We start from the raw sequence: 24,140 nt of genomic DNA, 5'->3' as shown, positions 1-24,140 counted from the left end.
ATCACAAATATTTGTTCCCGAGTCATGGATGTTTTCTATGTATTTAAGTATTTGTATATTATATATATCGTTGTCTGAGTACCCACAACAAGCTTTCTTGAGCTTACCGTGGGACTTAGTCAATTTGTGTAAGAATGTCGCTATAATATTTATTCTGTGTCCCACGGATGCACATGCTATACTGCAAAACGTAATTCAAGACCAAAAAAAGTAAGACAATGTTGCCACTTTTTACTAGCGCGTCTTGTATTTATGTAAAAATAAGTAAATAAAAGTACTTTTTTAAATCGTAGGAGTCAAAATACTAATAAATAAATTATCTTAGCGTGATTATTTATCAAAAGGAATTTACTATTTTACAAACAAATTATTGCAGTGGCAACATTGTCTTACTTTTTTTGGTCTTGAATTACGTTTTGCAGTTAAGTGGCTCTGATTATTGTTTGTGATTTTTGATCTAATGTAGGTGGAGGGATGGAGGTGAAAGGTGTAATAAAATTCACAAATGATTTTCGAAATGAAATATATTTCACGGAACCCGTAGCGTTTCTTGGCTGTTTTTATAAAATTAATACAAATACAGTACACTTTACTAAATTTATATTCTTTACATTAATACCACAGGTCCTCTACATATCTTTAACCAATATTTACTACGGTTATTGGCACCTCGGTCCTACATATACGCAATGCGCAAATCTAACTAAATAATGTATTTGTTGGGTTATCAATAAATACATTATTTTATTTATTTAGCTAATAGAATTAAAGTGAGATTCGGAGAGACAAGCGAAAGATTTGTTAAATAAGTATAAACCGCTGTGTATATCAGTATATAAATAGGTGATAGTAACAATTGAATTTCAGTTTGATTTATTTAAGAATTAACATGTTTAGTTATTATATTTTCGCATAATTAGCACCTTGTGAGACAAAATACAGGTTTTACATTTAAAAAATATTTTTTAAATAATACCGATTAAAATACTCCGTCAACTGACACCTCTATAGCTGCATATTCCGTTGTGCAAATAAATAAAATCATAACAATAAATAGTTCGGAAGTATATAAAAATAAATCTTTATAAATACTTAAAACTAAATTAAATAACTAAATAAATTCAACCTCGCTCCCTTTAACACTAAACGGTTAAGCGAAGAATTTAATTACAGCGAAAAATAATTATTTCCAGTACAAAAGCAATAAACAGACAACAGTTTTATTTAAAATACTTTGTGATGATTATAACGTCTGTTTAGAGTTTATTTAATGTATTTAAATAGGATATGGTATGTGATACTGGGACTTTAAATAATTTATTTTGTTCATTATACTTATAAAATCTAAATTTAAATTGTAAATTAGTAATGGGAAAATGTTGGGGCGTTAATAATGTAATACCTAGTTGACAATATATAACGTTAAGCCACTTGTGTGATTCTTATCACTACAGCGTACATGTATATTAGGTCTATGTTTAGTCATTTAAACAGTAAAAAAAAGCGTAGGATTTTAAAAATACTGGTTTTGGAATGCGTCGCGAATTCGTTCGAGTCAGATGGCCAGCATCATCGGGAAGCTGTCAGACAGTACCTAGGAGGTGGACTGATTTATGTACTACTTCTTGGCTAAGCTTACACACAACACTTAATAAAATATACATTTCGTTTAATAAAATACATAATAATAAATGTCCTTAAATACGAATTATGATAACATTACATTAGTTGCAAACATAAATAAATTTATGCCGCATAATAGACTAGAATACGTTGAGGATAGAAAGCAGGAGGAACGTGACTTTCTGCTTCTGCGGTGGCGACCGCTGTGACCGCCGCGGTTGCGTTGACCGCAGTGTACGCAAGGTGGTAGCGTCCGCGCGGCCAGGGATTGCGATGGTGACCGCGGAGCGTGTGTGGTGAGCGCTGGTTGACCGCTCCGCGCGCTAGATGGCGATAGTGACGACGGAGCGTGTGTGATGAGCGCTGGTTTACCGCTCCGCGCGCTAGATGGCGTTGAGTGCGTTAGCGTCCGACGAAGTCCACCATTTGATCTATTTGTTCCTCCTCGTCGTAGAGGTACAGAGACTCCATGCAGCCCTTGAAGTAGGGCGTGGTGAAACATTTGGCCCTGGAACGGCAACAAAATATAATTAGTATCGGGATAGTAAGGTTTTTTTGGGCCTGGTTAATCGCTAATCACCGTTTTTCGTAACTTAAAAAAAATATTCAAACTTTAACGGACAGTGCACTGAAGACGAAATTTAATGCTAAAGATAGATTTTCGTTCGTCCGTGGCGTCTAAAATACATTTTTAAATAAATAGGTACACAGTAAATTTGTATTGTTTTTTTTTACTTTACTGAAAATAAATATCATCTAGTAAGTCTAGAAGTGAACAAATTAGAACCATGCTTATTCAGTTGATAAAAAATAGTAAAGTTAAATTAAAAATATCGGACGTTGTAAGAGTATGTACTCTCGGTAAGTAGAGTAATAAGTTCTTTAAAAGGTAGATACTTAAATGTGACGTTCCACGGGAAAAGGTACCTTATGAGGGTTTCTAGTTTCGGAGATATGAAATGTTTTGTAAAGAGGTGAAAAAATGCTCAATTTTTTTTATTGTGTGATCTGAAACCTTAATGCGTAACGTTTGTTTACCTGTTTTTATTTTTGTTATAAGTTAGTTATAAGCCTAGTAATGTCGTCTCAGAGTTTAGTAGAAAAGGTACCTTATGGAAAAAAGATTGAAAATTCCCAAAAAAACTAGTCAATACGGGAAAAGAAGTTTGGTAGAGAACTGTATTAGCATTCTGCAAAACTAATTTGATAATTTCAGTTCTGGTTGGGGCGCCTCGCAAATATTATAACCGTACATAGACCGACATCACAAATCCAAGTAGCCTGCTATTATACCAAAGTTACTCTCGTCAAGTCTTTCTTAACTAGAATAATCTTCATTTGGTTTGGTCGCATGCAGTAAATCAGCCATTGGTTTGCTGAAAAATGCCAATACCCGACGCATTACCTTATGGAATATCTGAGGTCATTAAACCTCAATGCCGCTTATCTTCAATAGCAACCGAAATATATTATTGATAAGAAATAGACGATTTATACCATCTTAACCCCAAAATATTATTAGTTTATCCTAACTGTTCCATCATCATCATGCCTCATCATGTAACTTAATCACAAGGTACCTTTTCATTACATACAAATTATTGGTCTTTTTTAAGATTATTATGACGAAGAACTAATTAAATTTGGGGCAGTTTAATGTAAATTAATATTTTCTATTCATAAAAGATAAACTGTAATATGATTGATATTTTGTAGTGATGTATTATTAGATTTATTTCCATAAGGTACCTTTTCGTAAATGTATGGAGCAAATACTGTTATTGTTATGTAAGTTTAAAGTGGCATAAGGGGTTAAATATAGTATTTAGTTGGGGTTTTAGGATTTATTTCATTTGAATGACAGAATTTCTTTCATATGTGCTCAGAAAAATTGATTGTGTGTCACATTAAAAGTAAAAATATTCTATTTTGTGATTTTATATGAAAAAGTCAGAAAATACATTTTCACCTCTAAATCGGTATTGTTTTTTGCTTAAACTGTCTGTCAGTGTCGTTTTCTAATAGATAGAATTTAAATCTTGAGAGCTCATTGCAATCAATCGTGAAAATGAAATAAAACTTTATTTTCAAGAGATTGGCTAGTATACACATAAATCAGTCGATATCAAAAGTTTCTATTTGCATTACAGAACAAGTCGCAATATTTTTTTAATCTCACATATATAAGGTATTATTATTTGTAGTCAACTATGTAACTTACTTCAGGAACATAGTTTTTTAGGCGGCTAAACTTAAAACTTCTCTATCGTAAAGTTGCTAATTTCACAACATTATTTTCAAAAAATCATATCTCTGTAACTACGCAACCTAGAAGGTTGATCTTTTGTGTTATCGATAGCTTATTTATTGTAGATTACTGGGGTATGCATAACTCCATACCCGCCATAAGGTACCTTTGACCGTGGGACGTCACAAATGTATATTATAATATGTTGAAGGAAATAAAATACTGAGAGCGAAAAGTTAATAAAAGGCTACAGAGTAGATAAAAGTTCAGCTTTATCAGAAAGGAAGTCCATTAAAGCCTACACAAGCTTTTAAGCGGGGCTTAAGGAAAGGCTTTGGTAAGATCAAAACGCCTACTTAAACGATATCAGTTTTAATTTTTACTGCAAAAGGTTAACTCACATACCTATAATAAATTGGAGTTAATGGGTTTATTGTAGTTTGTTTATAAACCAGATTCAAAGTTATTTTTATCTTTATTTTGGTAGGTACCTACAATATGGAGCTTTTGCCTGACCTAAAACTTTGCATGCCCGTGATATCGACTTGCCTTAGTCAGGGGTTTTCCCCAAACTGCTCAAACGGGAATGGAAGATGAATGTCCTAGGTTTTTAAAACCATAAATAACGTGGCTGCTTTACCGAATAATACAAACTTTATTCATTATTTTATTTATTTATTTATTTATTTATTAGAGCTTTCATTATTCCACAGAGAATTGTATTTTTTTTAAAGTTATTTATAATTCTTATTTAATACATAAATTTTTAAGTTTTTATTTTTCTACTGTAGATCCCTTCTGGGTAAAAGCCTCCTCCAGCTGTTTCCATTTGGATTTATCTAATGCTACACTATGCCATTCTTTGCCTGCAGTGGCAACAATCTCGTCCTCGTTTATTCATCTCTCACTTCACTCATTTTATTCATTACGAAAGTACAATTAAATTTGACTTTTAGTAAAAAGATCTTAATAAACTTAGATAGAAACAACTTGACTATTACGATTTGCAATAATCTTAGTATGTTAAATGTTAATAATCATGACGGCGCTCTAGCGTAAGGTAGGGAAGAATAATTAGTAAAAAAATTAAGTAGGTAGGTACCTATCTTATAGCTTAGTTAAAGCTAGTAAGGTTAGAGCCATGCGATTAGGTGTGTTAGAAATAGGTGCTAGAAACTAGACCAGTGCAGAACCAGCGAAAGTGCATGCTGTTAAGTGTTAACCCCAAGAAGAAAAATAATTAGAAAAGGAAGCAGTTAGCGCCACCCTATACTAGCGTCTTTTGAGCGTCGACGTATAGTCAGCGCTATGGAAAATTACGTCGCTGCGCAGTTGCACCAACGTTGCGTCGAGCAGCGCCATAGAGTTGACTTGACGCCGATGCTCGGGAAACGCTAGTGTGGGGTCGCCCTTAGTCTTTATTTAGGCTGTAATCTGAGCGTTATTTCTAACTATGTCTCAGATGTCACCCTATAGAGACCCCTCACAATAGCATCTTTTGAGCGTCCGCGTCTTGGTAGCGCTATGGAAAATGACGTCGCTGCACAGTTGCGCCAATGTTGCGTAGAGCAGCAGTCATAGAGTTGACAAGACGCCGACGCTCGGGAGACGCTAGTGTGGTGGGTCTCATAGACCCGTAAGAAAAGGAAGAAGGAGAGGAGAAAACAAAATAAAATGTTCACCTAAATCCCTGGATCCGCCCCATGTAACTGTTTTATATATGTCTTGAAGAGCTCTAGCTGGTCTTGTTCTTGTAACACCTCGACGCACCCCTTGAAGTACTCTGTCGTGAAACAGTCTTGCCTGTTCCCCAGGAAAACATATTATAACACATATACAACAACATATTTGATGTTTAAACGAAAGAGGATTCAATCAGGAAATAAAATCTAAACTGAGACGAGTAGGTACAGTCACTAAAGTTTTGCTCATAAATTAAACCCTCTTTCATTTTAAAGCTATTTAACTATGACTAATGTGGGTAGTAGTAAGTAAGAGCGTCATCTGTTGACTAGCTTTTTAAAGTTGTCATAATAGTTTAATTGTAAGTAAATAAATGTTTTTTTGGGTTACATAAAGTTAATCACAAAAACGGCACAACATTCACTACTCCCTGAGGCAATAATATTTGTTTATTATTTATTAATGTCTCAAAATTGAAAGCGCAATCCCCAATTAAGTTACTGTATCGTATTACAGGTTGGGTATATTTTAATATACCTAAATCTGATACACTAAACAAGGATACATTAAGCTAATAATGTTTAATTAAAAAAATATTAACTCGAAAATTACCTACAATAAACGACTAGCGCCATCTATTGTGTAATTTAGTTACTATTTTCACATTGTGCGATTGTTGACTTTAACGTATCCTCGCTACCACAGACAACAAAATTCAAATTTCGAACACACCTGCATAAAGTATAAAGCTGCGCCTCTCTAAACAGATTATAGCAGTCGTCACAGATCCTGTCAAGGCGAGCGAAGATGGCGGCATCATAGACGCCCTTGCATTGGAGGTTGAAGAAAGAGCGGCGGGCGACGTGGTGAGGCGTCGCCGCGGGGGGCGCGCCCGCCGCGGCGAGCGCCAGCGTCAGGAGCGCGCACGCCAATTGTACTGAGCTTAGATGCATCTGTAACAGAGAAAGAAGTCGATTAGTAAATGGATTTGACAGTAGATGGCGCTGCCGGTTTAGAAATAGTAACGCACTAACTCCCAAGGGTACCTTATTGCCTGCCTAAAACGACCTTGAAGTTTTGAATTTAGAATTGATCTGAGGGGTTGGTTTTGCGATTTCGTGGTTGGTCCCATAGTAAAAGTTGCTCAGTATAATCCCAAAACCTCCCTGGCAACGGGAATGCACTTATCTTTTAGACACCTGTACCTCCCTAGTACAGTTGAATTTAACCTGTCCTGTCCCACGAGCATTGACTTAAATGAAAGTTACTTTAATAATGTATGTATTGGCCTATCCTTTTTGACCCATATTTGAGCCCGTGGGAGAGGACAGGTTAAAGCTAAGTTATCTTATCAAGCGTTATCATAGCAAATATCGGCTTTTCTGGAATGCCCCTGCATCGTATCGTTCAACCAAGTATGAACGTCTATGAAGAGACCAAGAAGGCCTATGAAAGAAACGCGCATAATCATATGTTGCAAGATTATTTAGACTCTTGCCTCGCACAAGGACTTTCAGGAATAAGTAGGTATCATTGGTAATTCTGTTATTAATTACCTAATGTAACAGCGCTGGTGTACAAGTGACCACCTAAGTCGCATAAATATGGGATAGAAATGATATATCTGAGCAGAAAACTAATTAAGCTAAGGTCCTATTAACTCGTTACGCTTAACGGTTACGTTTTAAACTAACTCAATTTCCTGTTGCCAAGGTCTAACCCGGCCCTAGCACTAATCGATTTTATAATAATTACGGTCGGTAAATCGAACATTCGATACTAGACCGTGTTTAAGCTGCTTACCGACTCCAAGCGAGTCTCGAGATCAGAAAAAATTGAGCCACCGATTCGTGGCAACTACGCGGTCATTGAAGAGTGCAAATATACTGGTTCTTTGGAGTATTCGACTATGTAAGCGATTGAAATTACATTGCAGTGTCGCAAGCTCAGCTCTCCGCGCAATCGCCATCTGTCAGGCGCGAGCCTTCATATTTGCATTTATCACGTGCGCAGGAATTACAAAATTTTGCTGCGAATTTATGTAAAATAGACTTTCTGTGAAGGGCATAAGAATGTTGCAGAGTCTTAGATAAAGTTGTTATCTGCAAGCTGTTAAGTGAGACGTGCATCAAGGGAAAATATACCCTATTAAATGGGACAAGAGTGTTATTATAGCGAGTCAGGTAAAGTGATAACGACCTGTAAAATCCTACCGTGGTAAAGTATAGTGGAAACTTGTATTAAGTCCTTTGAAACTGGCAGTTCAAGTGAGTGGCTAGTGATTAAGCAAAGTGGACTTGTAAAGTGTTAATATAGTGCGATGGTGGTCCCACTAAGTCTGTTGGCCGATTATCTGAGTAGATAGGGGCCGTGCAGAAAGTATAGGTGCACTAAGAGGCTCTGTCGTTGACTTTTCGAACTAGGTTTCTCAATTTCACACTAGCGATGGCATTGATATCTCTTAATAGGTATGCGAGAAATCACAATTGAAAATGATACACTTTTTAATCAGTGAAACTTGAAGGTGCTGTATTAATGCTCGCAGATCGCAGGTAGAGTTAATACTCTGGTATTTTTGTATTGTGATTGATGAATTTACAAAAAAATTAAAGTGCACTTACTGTACTGTATAATTAATATTTATCATACGTTAGAACTTAATTTTATAGGTAGCTGAGATTACAGAGAAGAATAACAATAGGATACTGTACATTTCAAATTCAGCATCGATAGGGCCTCACCCCGCAGAGATAAATCATGCTACGATTACGAATTTTACTCGTACAAAACAAGTCAAAGCTACGGTTGAATACCTAAACGTCTCAATTGTTTCTTAATATAAATAATTTAGAGTTGTGTGTTCCAATTAATTGGAAACACACAACTCTTTTCATAAACAACGAATCATCCGTTAAATTGACGTTGACGATGAAACAATCGCAACGGAACCGTAACCCGTTTCGATTCGATTCGATTTTCACGATCGTAAAGATCGGTCTCTTTGTTCGTAACGAGCTTGAACCACCAACTTAACATGGATCTGAAACAAGCGATAATAGCCCTTTTATCCGTGGGGTAAAGGCTTTGTTGTAGACTAAATAAGTTGGCGAATCTGAATGATGTATGTAATAAAGTTAGTCCTCGCATGAGAACTGAGTCCGTGTATTCCTTTAGAGCAGACGATTCAAGTTTTAGAAGGCCATTGTAATGTGACCTATCGAAATTAGTATAGGTACCTAAGCTGGAATGGGGTAACATCGAAAACTTAGGAATCTCTTGGTTTAATTTTGTCTTTTTCTAAGAAATGGAATTGTCAGTGACGGATAAGGACAAACGATTATCACAGCTTTGTTAGTATTGACAACGATTATAAAAAAAATACTACTCTCTACTAAATCGAAAAGGAATATGACGACCGGTCTGGCCTAGTGGGTATAGTGACCCTGCCTATGAAGCCGATGGTCCCGGGTTCGAATCCTGGTAAGGGCATTTATTTGTATGATGATACCTACAGATATTTGTTCCTGAGTCATGGTTGTTTTCTATGTATTTAAGTATTTATATATTATATATATCGTTGTCTGAGTACCCACAACACAAGCCTTCTTGAGCTTACCGTGGGGCTTAGTCAATTTGTGTAAGAATGTCCCTATAATATTTAAAGATATTTAAAGAAATAGTCGCTAATCGGAAAGCAGTTAACCTACCACCAACCATTTCTTTCGTACATTCATCTATTTGCCCCTCTATCGCTCCAAAACGCAAGAGTTTTTTTGCGGTAGGTCCTCTGGTTACTCAGTCGACTTGGTAAGCGTTTGCAACGACTCTGTTTAACTCGGCTGTCGATCAGCGGCCGACATTTGACTATACTTTTAAAATACGGGGAATTGCGAACGGCGGCGTCGTATATGGCTACGTCATCAATTATACATAAGATTCCACGGTTTCTATGTGAATAAGGAGTGAACGCACTCGAGTCGAGGCCTGTATCTACCGCAGTAGGGTAGTTAAGTCAGTAACATGACTTAATGTTGGTTGCACCTAACCGTCTGACATCGTTAAAGCGTTCGCTAAATTTTATTGTATGGGAAGTTTCATAGATCTCTGCTTCGTGATGTTGATCAGTCTGTAAACTGTAGTTGGTGCAACTGGCCCTTAATGGTGCTTTACGTGAACGTCAGAATCAGAATCCTGAAGAAAAGGCTAGTTCAGCGGTGTCACTCACGAATTCGAGCCAATCGTGCAGTCTAACGCATGTAGTTGCGACCTATCGCGCGCGTGATGCGAACTCATCAACCAATCGCGTTGTAGCGGTGTCACACCGCTGTCCTGGCCCCATTCTGCCCCATTCTTATTGCCCGAAAGGCCAGTCCTTAGATATTATACTTCAAAGGAATCCAATCAAAAGAGCGGACTGGGTCGTGAAGGGTAAACTTGGGGACGGTGATGTGCAAGTTGGGGAAAGTTTCAAAAAAGTGGGAAAAGTTTTGGGATATTTCGGGAAAATATAATAGGAAATGAAGGAAACGTGCAGGAAACAAACCTATACAAAAATATAAAAAGTTTTCGAAATTTAATTGACCTCCGGATAGACGCCTTCTTTTCCGAACGTATTTCACCCCATCGCTAAATTCTCCCTCGTTTATTTAAACAACGAAGTCAAATTACTGTTGAATGCATTCGCTGCGCCTGCTGCAATTTGTCTTGCGCGCACCGCGAATAGTAATCATGCAGGCTAGACTGCCCGGCTGCCACCCAAGAGATAATGCCCCGCATTATTGAACGATTTATAAACAGCCCTTTTTAGGGTCCCGTCCTACGTAAAAAAAACCCTAAGACTTGTAGGTCTTCGCGTAATTGTACAAGTAAGTATGAATTTAAATTGAGTTGTTTTTATAATGGCAACAGCCTAAGATCACATCGTGGATGTTATGATTATGAATTAACCCTAATATAGCCGTAGTCGAAGATTTTGATGAAATGACATTTTAGAATTGTTAGGCTATGTTTGACTTTTTCATGATGTGACCATTTCATGAAATGATTGCCACATCATGAAATGGTAAATACTAAAATCTGGCGCGACATATACATATACGTCAAGGCTATCAGTTAAATGGTAGATCTAGCTTCATATATGAATATAACTTCAATTTATAATAAACTGTCATTCATATATGTATGTGATATTAGAAAATTTCCACTATAGTTTCCTTAACTTTACAAAACAGAAGATACAATACATAATGCGTTGGGTTAGAGTTAGATGATAATTATTATTATTTTGTGGGCGCAAAGTAGTTAAACCCATCTTATGTAGGTATGTATAATTTATGTTATGTAATAGTGTGAATAATTCGCGTTACTTGCGTGTCCACAAAGTTTGTAGGTACTTGCGTACTTGGTTATACGTAATGAGTTAACAAGACGCTCCGTGAGAAGTTTTTAAATTAAACCTTATTATGCAGCTGACTGCATAAACCCGAGCTTCATAGTGTTAGTCTCCAAATATTACACACCATTATACTGCATTTACATTAATATATCGGCCTCACAGATAAAACGTCGAGTTTATTTTGTTTACACCAAATCGTACTTGTATTACTTGTATCCATGTCAGATGGGCCAGCGTAAGCTGATCCGCCGGTTACCTCAGACAGTTGAGGGCAAACACGTAATGGAGATCAAATTAAAGTGGTCGTTGAGGACAGACAAAATGGCACCACGCTCGTTCAGAGCTGAAATGCAGTAAGAAAGTTTTGACTTCGAGTGTTTTTAGGACTTTTGCGTCGTGAGTTTGAGGTGACATTGCCCATATACTTGTAATGTAACGATCGCGATTGCAAGTATTTTTCCGTCAGCCTAACGTTATTTAAGTACAAGCGACTAAAACTTGCACCTAAGATTGCGTGGTAATGTTTACCTTTTATGTATTGCAAATCCTTTTTACAATGCACGGTTAGTAAACGCCACTTTTCCGTACAGATGGAAATGAAAAATTCAAATATAAAACAAAGTCCCCCGCCGCGTCTGCCTGTTTGTGTGTTTGTATGCTCGCGATAAGCTCAAAAACTACTGAACGGATTTTCAAGCGGTTTTCTCCTATCAATAGAGTGATTTTTGAGGAAGGTTTTGTATAATTTGTTAACCCGTGCGAAGCCGGGGCGGGTCGCTAGTTTAGTAATAAAACCTACGATGATTGTAAATATTAATGGAATTAAATGATTTGTATTATGTATAATCGTTGACCACTTGTCCATAAATACTAGCCGCTGAACAAAATGGCCGCCTGGGACAATGGATGGTATCGCACCATCTCGCCATTGTTGTAACCTTCGCGCGACCTCACGCTGGCCTTAGCGCGAATTCGGATATCGCTTCCTAGTTTCCCTGAATTGGCAGGTTTGCAGATTTATATATGTAAGAATTTCCCCCTTTTATTAGCGAGTTTGAAAAATTAATCGTACCTATAAGTAGTTAGGCAACCCAGTCAGAATTCGATAAACGTTTTCCCGATTCGCCCACCGAGGGTTCCGTTCTTTTTAGTATTTGTTGTTATAGTGGCAACAGAAATACATCATCTGTAAAAATTTCAACTGTCTAGCTCTCACGGTTCATGAGATACAGCCTGTGGTGACAGACATTATAATTAAGTAATTCAACTTACAGTTACGTCCTACAAAATGTACCTACTTTTGATTTTGAGTAATGAAAACGTATATGAGATTTTGTTATTATGGTTTTTTTTTAATCAAAATCGGATTAACAAAGAGGACGCAATGATTTGAAAAAAATGGCGCGATTATTATCGTTCGATCTCAAACACAAAATGTAATTTTTGCACCTGTTCTGACAAATTGGTTTGTCAGACAATAATAAATCACCCTTTATAGTTTCAAGACCGTACCTTTAGGTAGGCGGCAATAATTTGGGGTAGTTATTATTATTTATTATCGATCACTAACACAACATTTTGAAGCATAACAATTATCACGTTGTTAATTGACATTACTATATTTTTGCGTTCCTTCTTTCCTTAATAAATATTCACAATAAAAACTGCCTGTACATTAAAACAGTTGAAAGGTATGTAAATAAATACCTACTGTACTTAAAAGCACTATTCAAGTAAAATTGCAGAATAATTGACAGCCATGGTGCCGGCGTGGAATCCCGCCGTGTGAATTGTTAAGCCGTTTTATTTATCATCATCCTGTTATCTCTACTAGTGGCTGAATACTAAAAGCCTCCGTCTGCCTACAGAGCTGCCTGACAAGATCTTGTTCCCGGGAAGGTATTTAAAGTATTAAGTAGGTACCTAAAAGTTACTAAATACTCAGTTATCACGTGTTTAACTTTTTATTGAAGTTTACCATATCATAAGATTCATAAGCTATTGATAATATTTAGGGCCGATTTTTATGTACCTAGTTGACGATTTTTTTTTCGTCAGATTTTGATCAAATTTGGTGGATAAATAGAGTTCCCTCTTCTGTACAAGCATTATTTTACCGTACTTATTTCCTAAAAAAAATCTTCTATTCAGTTAAGAACGTTTGGTATTTTCGCATCTCAACGGACAATTACATACTTTACAAAAAAAAAAAATGTATCTACCTGAAGTAACTTGGGACAAACACATTTTAGGAAAAGGTCACTTCTGTGGACGAAATCTCAAAAGTTAACGACCCGGCTACATATTGTATATCACGTTTTTCGTATTTGAGTCTGAAGTATTTATCTACTGAAAAAATGTAACCTGCCTGCAGTTCAAAAAGTTCAAAAATTAGCTTTTGATGCGCTTAACTTTGCGATGACCCAATTGTTCAATATGACGATGAAGTCTTGATAAATCACTAAGTACACCTTATAAAATAAAGTCCTCCGCCACGCCTGTCTGTGTGTTTGTATGTTTGTTCGCGATAAACTCGAAAACTACTGAACGGATTTTCATGTGGTTTTCACCTATCAATAGAGTGGTTCTTGAGGAAGGTTTAGGTGTATAATTTGTTAACCCATACGAATCCGGGGCGGGTCGCTAGTATCTGATATAATATAGTTAGATATAATATAATAAACAAGGATGGGCCCTAAGAGGACTCAATAGAGTCAACGTTCTTGAATGCATCGGGCTGCATGCCATCGGCCTCCCTCTTAATAGCACTCAACTCCAAATACATCTATACACTTTTGTATCTTATGCCATTGTAATAAGACGAAAAATGCATACATATTTTACACTTCGAGCGAAGTAATGTGCTATGCTAGTCACATAGTGCGATGTGTCGGATGAATATTATCGTATCATATTCTGTACCTTGCTCTTGTTAAGTTGGTTAAGTGCCGTCTAAATGCAAAGGCGTGGAAAGCTAGGACGTTCTAAATTTAGAAGGTTTCCTATTTCGTATGGAATGATGGTGGAAAACTAATTGAGCTCATTTAAACGTATGTTACACACTTTAGGTTATGAATTGGATGTACATATATGTTTGTGTACTCTGAAGGAGTTTACTACGCAGGTCATAAATTCCGCTTTTGTGGCATTTAATTATTTGCGTCTGTAATCGAAAAATATGCTAAATGATTTAAATCCTTACTTCACGCTCCCGACCGAAGCCTCGGCCCGGGCCCGGACCGTTCTAACATGAGTCATCCTATACTCGTCACGTATTCTAATTCGAGGTTAACTCTTTATTTTCTGTCTTTATTGATTTGATTTTCTCGTTCGTTATTTTTTCCCGCCTTTCCCTGGCATTGGATCATTAAGATGAGGAGGTTCATATAATTTTTAGCTTTTTTAAAGATATGGGAGGCAAACTAGCAGGCGATGGTTATTGCAAAAATAACCATCGCCTGTGGACACCTGGGGGCCGATTTTTGAATTTCGACCGCTCAAGCTTCAATATAATATCTCCACTACTAAGCATTCAAATTCTACTAATAGAATTGAAAAAAAAGAGTGGTCAATACCACTAAATTCCCAGTTTCTATCCTTCGTATTTCAAAAATTTGCGTTTAGCCGTTTTCCACCGATTTTCCGCCGATTTTCACCGTTAAACCTGGAGATACCATGGTTACCAGTACATTTGACACTGGGTTAACGGTTCAACCGCTTAACCCTAGGATAGTGGTATGGTGCAATTGGCGCTAAGAAAACTAATAGTTAGGGAGGCGAATAGGGGAATTTTCGGCAATACTCGAGCGTGGCAGTTTAAGATATGAGAGATACCTTAGACCTAATAGAACAACCTTGTAAAGTATTTAGCTCTATATGTAGTGACGCGCGCCTAGGATAGACGATCAGATTAGTAAAAAAAAATGGATAGTCTGAAATACTCGAGCGCCTCAGATTAAGATATTGGGGGTTGATTTTAGTGTTTAAAGACTAAATTTAACTAATCTGACGATAAGTCCTTGACGCCGCCGAGTTATAGGGTCGCGAACTTGTAAAAAAAAAACGTTAATCCGGCATTCTCGAGCGCGATTTTTTTATTTTTTATTTTGAAGAATATAATCTAAAACTTACTAAAAATACAAAATCTGCCGGTTTCCGCATGACCGGAAGTGTGGAGGAGCCATTTCGTCTTCCTAAGAACGCGTTGCGGCATATAAGTCGCGAACGATACATTTTACAAAAAAAAAGTTTAAATAAACAAAAAAGGTAATTTTATTGTCATTCTTAAATTCCCCGTTTTATCAAGGAGAAAGAAAGGAAAAAAAAAGAAACCAAAAAACCTTTTTCGGTCAGATTAAGAGAACCCACCAACATTTTTGTCAGATTAAAAAAATATGCTTTCAGGATACCGAGATAAACCTCCCCTATGAAAATCTGACGCGCTCGAGTATTTCAAAAAAACTTTTTTTTTTTGCATATTCAAAAATTCATCGTAACTTATCGTCACGCCGAAATCGTCAGTTTTTTTAAAGGAAGCTTCCTTGGGGCCTACTTAACACCCCTTCCGAAAATCTGACGCGCTCGAGTAAATTTTTTTTTTTTGCATTTTTGACTACTTTATATGCCTACCCCCACCACGCAAACCGGCAGATTAGTATACCGTTGTTATCAGAGGCACTCGGGGCATACGTAGTATGAATATCTGACGCGCTCGAGAATGCCCAAGTAACTGTTTTTTTTACACATTTTTGAAAAACCGTACACGCCAAACCCACCGCTAAAATGGTTTTTGCCATACGAGCTTTTCTTTTCGAAATTATTTTATCTTTCGATTTTGATAGGTCTCGACGGCGCCGTTGAATTACGCCATTTAGCTACCTCGCCTCCCTAACTATAAGTAGGTAAGCCAGTAGCCAAATATACTCGACAGTATGGGCAACTCCTTAGACATCATGTCTGCGTTCAATTAGCAGCTAGGCCATCGCGTGACGTCTCAACCAATGAGAGACAATTAACCACGTGTCCGCTGAAACTGGGTCAGCTGAAGCTGAAGTGACGTGCGTTTTGATTCGCGATTGTTTTATTGATAACGCTACTCGGAATGGGTTAATGGGTGTCGTGAGATTATTAATGGTTTCCTGTTACGTTATTATGGGTTTTCGATCGTTGATGCGTAGTAATACAATTGACCGAGTACTTTACTTCTTTTATATTATGATCTTTAATTTATTTATAGGAATGAGTAAGAATGAAGTAGGTGGTAAGCAAAATGGCAAGCAGGAAAGCGAATTTTCGCAAATACTGGAAAAACGATAGACAGAAGATAAAAAATGAGAAAATCGATATCGCACTTAGAATGGTCTCTAAGGTTTATATTGTGTTGTGGCATTATTAGACAACTATTATCCTTATAACGACACTATGCAACCTTTGATGGCACCAATATAATAAATTCATTATTGATCAAGGTTTAAGAAGAATTACGAGTAGGATCGTTATTCGTTATCTAAATTACATCAGCATGTCACCACGATGTCTGGCCGTCTCATCGGTAAGGGTTGGTGCCAAAACTAAATATAACTTTTTAAATGTAATATCAATCAAATCCAAGCCGTGCCGAGCGCGCACATCCATTTTATAAATAAATCAATTAAAATAATACATACGAGTATCGAATTCGCTCGCATAAAATAATAAATATGTAATAGGTACCCGTAGTAGCTCTATCCCATAAAAGGGTTATAAGGTTATTCAAAATTTATGAAATTCGTTTTTCGCTCCTAACTCTTATAATAATCAAAAATGCGAAAAAAATCAAATGAAAGGGCATTAACCAGTTATAGTTAACATAAAATAAATCGTGTAAAAATATTTTCCATAATGTCAATATATGGGAGGAAAATGGAAACTACGTTTAAGCAGCCGTCCTCAACTATCCTCTTAAACTGGGCATTGAAATGTCTGATGTGGAACAAACTACAGTTTGCACAGTCGTGCTTTCACTTCGTGCGTGGCAACGTATGGATTTCTGCCTTATTGCTCGTATGCTTTTAAATTAAATGTCAGTTAAAGTGCAAGGTTTCGCGTAGAATGGTTCAGTGTAATATAAATTGTTAACAAATGTGTCATAATGAAATTAAATAATATAACATGGTAACTTTATGAGAAACGAATGTGTTTTATTGACAGTTTCTCATACTTTATCCAATCCTCTATACAATTGTCTTTGTTTATGTAAACTATGTGAAGTGTGCAATAAAGAGTATTGTATTGTATAGGTACTTTATATTATAGTTTTATTGAACAGGACAATGACACGATTCATGATTATTTAAAATAAACAGAAAATTTTATCAATGTGTCTATATTTGAACAGTAAAATTGAACTAAATAATTGTGCAAAATGAGGGTAGTGGCAGAATATGTGTAGATATAATAGTGTATAAATTACACGATAGATGGCTCTTTTCCAAGTCTTTTTATCGTTATGAAATAGAAGTTTATTGGATGTCTTGAATTTGAATATCATAATGCAATCCTACTACAGGAAATATATACATAATTTTAAAGTACTAAACGTTAATACAACTCCGAAAATGGTTCAATGTGGTGATCTGGTGATGGTAGGTACTGGTGGTTTAAAAAATATATATTCATAAACAAATATCAAAATATAACCCTTCCTTCCTTATGTACTCGTAGGAGCTCATAATGAACTCACCACGCGCATGCCCGGGCGTCAGCGCAGCGCCGCCCCGCAGTCTGCGCGAGCGCTCAACGCAGTTGTGCAAGTTAGGCTTGTGAAATTCGTTTCCCTACTTATCATTTCATTTTATATACGCGTCACTTTAAACCACAGACTACTCAAACATATACCCCCTTATTCATAATACTTTACGGGCCTGATTTAGTTCAATTATGTTTTATCCCTTTCTTATGTGTACGTAAGTCAAAATGACAGATAAAGACAAACGATTCATAGCTAAGTAATTCAGGTCAGTAACGCGTTTATGAATAATGCCGATAATCTATAACTTTAAAATGTAATATTAGTGTATAGTTGTCTTTTAGGTTAAAAGAGTTAATGTAAGGAATATCATTGAACGTTACAATGGTGGAGTCACGGGGCAGAGACTCTACCGCGAAATTATCTGCCTCTCTATTCTATTGCTCGAATATGCGAGATTGATAGAGAGACAAATAACGTAAATTAATATTCTATTTTCACGACACGTTTTAAGTCTGCAAGACCCGTAGTACCGTACCTAAGTGATGCAAATGTAAAATTTACTAAATGTAGCGCACATAAGTTCAATTTTATCTACTTAAAAAATCCTTCGCGGATAGCACTATTTGATATTTCAATAATTTATGTTATAGGACTTATAGGTAATATCTAATAATATAAAAATGTTATCTCTAAAACTATTCTTCTAGATATTTTAAATTAATTTACAAGTGGTAAACATGGACGCACATTAAAAAAAAGATGGGGTTCCCATTCTAAATTAAGTGCGAGAGAGGCTAAGTGTGATGAACGCAAATATCTTAAGTAAGTATATTATATGCTCCATCTTTAAGAATACGTAATCTGTGCTTCTAACTTTATAATTTGCCTTGGAAGTTATGCAGTGTTAGAATGTGTAAAATGCCTGCGTTATGCATTTCCAAATAGCTAGAAATGTAAATACTTAGGTACTGTAGTATAGTTACAATGAAGTAGGTAGTATAGTTTCATTTTCATTTCTTGGATAGTTAATATTGTAGGGTTACTTATCTCTTAAGATTACGCATTATATTATGTTCTTTGCAGAACATTGCCTTGCCTCGCAAATGGGTCATATTAGGGTTCCGTACCCAAAGGGTAAAACGGGACCCTATTACTAAGACTTCGCTGTCCGTCCGTCCGTCCGTCCGTCCGTCTGTCTGTCACCAGGCTGTATCTCACGAACCGTGATAGCTAGACAGTTGAAATTTTCACAGATGATGTATTTCTGTTGCCGCTATAACAACAAATACTAAAAACAGAATAAAATAAAGATTTAAATGGGGCTCCCATACAACAAACTTGATTTTTGACCAAAGTTAAGCAACGTCGGGCGTGGTCAGTACTTGAATGGGTGACCGTTTTTTTTGCTTTTTTTTTTGTTTTTTTTTGTATCATGGTACGGAACCCTACGTGCGCGAGTCCGACTCGCACTTGCCCGGTTTTTTTCATATTTTCCTTAAGCTAAGATTACCTGCTTGATTTTACAACTACCTACGCCTTTTTCACAAGCGTACGGTTTGCCTGATGGTAATAAGTGGATAACGTAGCCTAGGTAAGCCTTTAATTGGCAAAAAACGTGGGTGCTCGTGAGTTCAAGCCTGCTTGGTACTGAAGTGCTTTGATTCTGTATTAGAAAAAATGCAAACAGACGGTCAAACGTATAGGTAATGTGGCTCCTGTATTCCGTTGCCAATTCAAGGGCTACTCCATGTCATCAAAAAAAGTAGAAGTAATAGTTTTAAATAAGTAGCACAGATGTAGTTAATCGCGACTAATTCACGTGTGCAAATAATTGAAAAAACCTTCCACATGCAATTAACTGACTAGAAACATTTGATTAATTATACTGATTAAAACATACCGCGTACGACTTGCGGAGTCCTACTTCACGCTGTAAATCATGCGCAATTATGTCATTAAAATAACTCGGAAACTTTAGTTTAGATAATTATAAAACCTAACTGCATAGGTAAGGTAAACGTACTAGTGCTCGACATGCTAATGCCCAATAGATGACACCTTGCTGTCACCTCTTTCAAGATGACATGTACTGGGACCGCGTCGAGCACCAGTACGTTTACCTTACATACTAATAAGTTTCTATCTAAGTAAATATACAATAATACAAATAATACAAATTTTCACCACGGCAGAAATCTGAAAGTTTTCTATTGACAAAATTGGCTTGCCAAAGTATATTTCACATTCTTCGCAATTTGCCTGCGCTATTTAGTATCTACAATTAACTAAACCTATTCAAAGAGGTCGAATGCATCCTCACGTGTGTATGTGTGCGAGCTCGTGTGCACACGGTGCACTCGGTTTCGGTTTCATCAATTGATCATAAACGTATTGTGTGGTGCAACGCGATCGTGGTGCCGTAGACCCGCATTGCACTGTCACTATTATCGTGTGGTGTGTCAGTATTATCGCGAATTTTAATTTCGATAGGGAATTCAATCGAATTCAAATTTGAATGCTTCTGAAAGAATTTGTTGTGTTCAATTATTTTTGTAACTGTGTTTCTTGTACTTATTAGTTTGTTTTGATGTATATCCAGCTGCAATTCCATTTATTTATTATATTTATATAATATATTTATTTCAGATAACAAGATCCATACATTGCAATAATTACAATAATAATGTGTCCATGCAATTTTACAAGTTGCGGAACAATAAAGCACATCGTAATACATATATGGAAATTCGTCATTTGGAAAATACATATGTTAAAGAGCCGAAATTCTGTATTGTGAAAGATAACAGAACCATTATATAGACATTCAGATCAGAATAACATTTCATATTTAATAATGCGGTAAGTACTGGGTCAATATATAGGTAGTATTTCGTGATAATAGTGATAGTGTAATACAGGTCATAGACAACTTGATTTGCATTCAGCCAGTGAGTAACGATAAAGGAATTCGTTTGGTAACCAATCGATAATCGATACAAATTCGAAGGCGTAGGTATTCGAATTAAAATCGATTACATTCCTATTAGTCAGGAGTTTACAAGGTTTTTAAAACTAGACAAGTTATCAAGTAAGGACCAATGCCCTGTTTATACAAAAAGCTTGTAACTTGTAATACAAGTCGAAGTCCCTTTCTAACAAAAGCTGTCAAAAAGGGACTTCCACTTGTATTACAAGTTACAAGCTTTTGATAAACAGGGCACAAGTAGTTACTTTGCATTCGTAGTGTTAATAAATAGCATACCTACAGATATTGAGAATTTGATATTAGGTAAATTCTCAGTTCTTGAATATATGCATTAAACTGTCAGAGATAGGTTATTAAAGCACACTAAATTGAATAGGTAATATACATTTATTGTACCCAGTTCATGAAATTATCCCTGAATAAATATAAAACGTACGAGTAATTCATATTTCAAGTAAATTATTTCTGAACTAACTTAGTAATACAATTTCTCAGCATAAGTGTAACTGTAATTATTTTTACAGTTTATGATGACATTTTTATACTAGGCAGTTACTTAAACGCGTATACAAACCAGTCGAGAGTCAAGTTTATTTGTGTAAAGTACTCGCAACCGGTATGCTCGATGTACTGGCAGGCAGGTAACCATAAAAAACCTATGAGGCCAACTATTGGAAAATTGTCGCTGAAGTACCTAGTTGGGTAGGAAAGCCGCGAACGTTCGAGAACGACTGTCGTTTACATAAACTACGCGCAACTCTTGCACATGTAGAACGATTGCGCTGTGCTAAATCATTCTAATTTACAGACTTGACAGGCAAAAAAGCAAAAATTAAAGTTTTCTTGTCCGCCCTTTCAATCCATCCGCCTGAACATAATTTAAAATTGTCCGCTCGAACTAAAATTATTTTTATTTCTCTCATTACAATTCTGCATTATTTGAATTATAACATCTCAGCCCACCCTGAAAAGGGAATAAAAAAAGACAAGAAACTTCGCGAACAACTGGCATTAATCGCGGTCGTCCGGGCAGATACAGTTTAAAAAACAAAATTAAAAAAAAATAAACATAAATGGCGCTTTGGCGGCAAACGTCATGTAACCATAGACCGTTGGTTTACATAAGGTGTACGTCGAGTTGGATATAATTCTTGGCAATAAGGTCGCGAATCGCGTGCGATTGTAGTTGACACGTGTAAATTTATATTGGCCGGTTAACCAGACGGACTGGTTGCGTCTAGTGCCGTTGAACCGCTCAGGTGGGCCTTGGATTACGAGAGATAAATTTAATACGGCATAATAATAGAGTGTACCGATTGATGCACTCGTGGCGCGCGACGAAACTGAGAGTTGCGGCACACAGAAAGGGAAACAACACTTGAAAATATTTAACTGTCGATTAATAAAAAAATAAGATAACTTCTCTGTCGATTTTCAGTAACAAAATTTACATTTTATCTAATGTAAAAAAATTAAGTTTTTTTTGTACTTAAATAAAACATTCAAGAACAAGAAAATCTAAGATGAAATTGTTATATTGTAAGTGGAGATTGTTTACTATAATATTTCTTAAAGGTAGTCATAGACTACACATGTGACGGAAGTGCTGCTTACAGGAAGCGGATGTAATATGGCAATTAAAAACACAAATGCTAATGGAATATGCCTCACAATATTACGCATTGTAGAAACTACTACGATACCTTAAGTGCCTGAGAACATAGCCTACATGTAAGTTGCTAATAAATACACCGAATCGGTTACAAATAAAAAAGTCTCAATTTACCCAAAGAAAATCATTATTTAATCAAGTTTCATTATCTAATCTTTGAAAGGAGAGTTTCCAAATATATCTACCATATCCACCGATAACAATTTCAAACAACCTTTACTAAATATCATGATTCATGAACTCTCTAAGAAACAATATTATAGTTAATTATATAGTTAAAGATTGGTTAAAGAGCGTTTTAAAAAATATCTGTAGCCAACCACAACCACAAGTCTTTTTTTTCATTTATTACAAGAAAATCTCTATATATTAACTTAAATCGCCAGTTACAGGCAAGGTTTACAAGGTAGCCCACTGATTAACAGTCCGCCGGACGGTATCGGCCTGTCAGTTAGAACAAAATTTTGTCAGTTCCGAACAACTGACAGGCCGATACCGGCCGGCGGACTGTTAATCAGTGGGCCCCTTAACAGAGTAAATTTTATACAATAAGCTTAACTACTTATATTTCAAAAATTAAAAGCAATAACATGAATTTGATTATTTTGACCACTAAATACTTACCACTTACTAGAAACTGGAAAAATAACTAGTGATATCAAACGTATCTAATAAGTCTAATAACTTATATTATTAAAAATTTTAAAAATAACCCTACGCTATATGCCAACAAAATCCATTTTAATGCCATAAATGCCTTACGTCATTTTGGAAAAGCGCTGATATTCTTTAACTGCTGGATCGATGTCTATGAATCATAGCTAAGAACCACCGCAAGAAAACTCGCTTTTACGTAAAAAAAACCGCATCGAATCCGTTGGAGTTACGATGCCACAAACAGACAGCCAGACATTGCCGTCAATCTATCTATACATAAATTTATTTTATAAATGTACATTGTTCACAATAATGCATGATGTAACTTATGAATTGGCAATTTTCCTCATCATGAATGAATTTAAACAATTGTAGTGACTGTAGCGTGCCATTTACCTCAAGCTTGTACGAGAACATTATAATTAGTAATTACATATTGTCTATGGTTAAATACCTACTCGGCACTAAAATATACCCCGCGAGTCATCGATATTTTCCAGACTGACCATTCACGACACACATGTAGGTAAAATAATGAGTTACGACGATTTATGTAGCTTGTACTTTTGGGATTTAAATAGTAAGCCTGAGCGTAAATCAATACAATTTCAATGTAATTACCTACAGGACGTCAACTTTTCGTTCTGAATTCAATTTCATCTCGCAGTGATAAATAAAATAATAAATTACGAATAGTTCCGGAGTTTAACTCGGAGACATCATAACAATCTTATTGATGTAATAAAGTACGTACATCCTGGGACGAATAAATTGCAACAATGTTTAGAACTGGCCTAGATTAAGAATAATGTATCTCTGAAATTATTTTGAGAGTTTCGCTTAATTATTTCGAGTGTGGCCAATTAGACCGTCCTGTCCTTTCTGCTTAAATTGCGAAAACTAATATGACAAATAATAAAGTCAGGGGATTTTCCACAACTCTTCTGCGGTTACTGGTACTAAATTTAGAGTATACGCTGTCCTATAATTATAACAACGTAATAAAACTTGGTTTCTTAAATTTTGCGGTGGTTTCTAAAATCCAAACGTTTACAAAATCTTTTTTAATACAGTTGCTCACAAAGTGCTACTTTACGTAGCTGTTTAGCGTGCGGAAAGTTGGTTATGTCGAACTAGTGCTTTTTA

At 36.1% G+C, this 24,140-nt stretch overlaps 1 protein-coding gene across 3 annotated transcripts in view; it reads right to left on the bottom strand.

Annotated features, from left to right (window-relative positions):
• Positions 1-506: 506 nt before the first annotated feature.
• LOC134798118 (CHH-like protein) overlaps positions 507-24,140 on the bottom strand; it is a 72,505-nt gene continuing 48,871 nt past the window's right edge. For 2 of the 3 annotated variants that reach the window (XM_063770459.1, XM_063770458.1), the window contains exons 2-4: positions 6,287-6,507; positions 5,554-5,674; positions 1,983-2,131 (exon numbers count right to left, since the gene is read on the bottom strand). In XM_063770459.1, coding sequence (XP_063626529.1) covers positions 5,554-5,674; positions 6,287-6,507 — 342 coding nt within the window. In that variant the 3' untranslated portion in view covers positions 1,983-2,131. Of the gene's footprint in view, positions 1,957-1,982; positions 2,132-5,553; positions 5,675-6,286; positions 6,508-24,140 lie in introns of those variants that run through there. The other variant, XM_063770460.1, reaches the window with a different exon arrangement.

This window comes from Cydia splendana, chromosome 16 (assembly GCF_910591565.1).
Source record: "Cydia splendana chromosome 16, ilCydSple1.2, whole genome shotgun sequence".
In the NCBI taxonomy this organism is placed as follows: Eukaryota; Metazoa; Arthropoda; class Insecta; order Lepidoptera; family Tortricidae; genus Cydia; species Cydia splendana.
The sequence above is the reverse complement of the archived record's forward strand: the minus strand, read 5'-3'. Positions and strand labels throughout refer to the sequence as shown.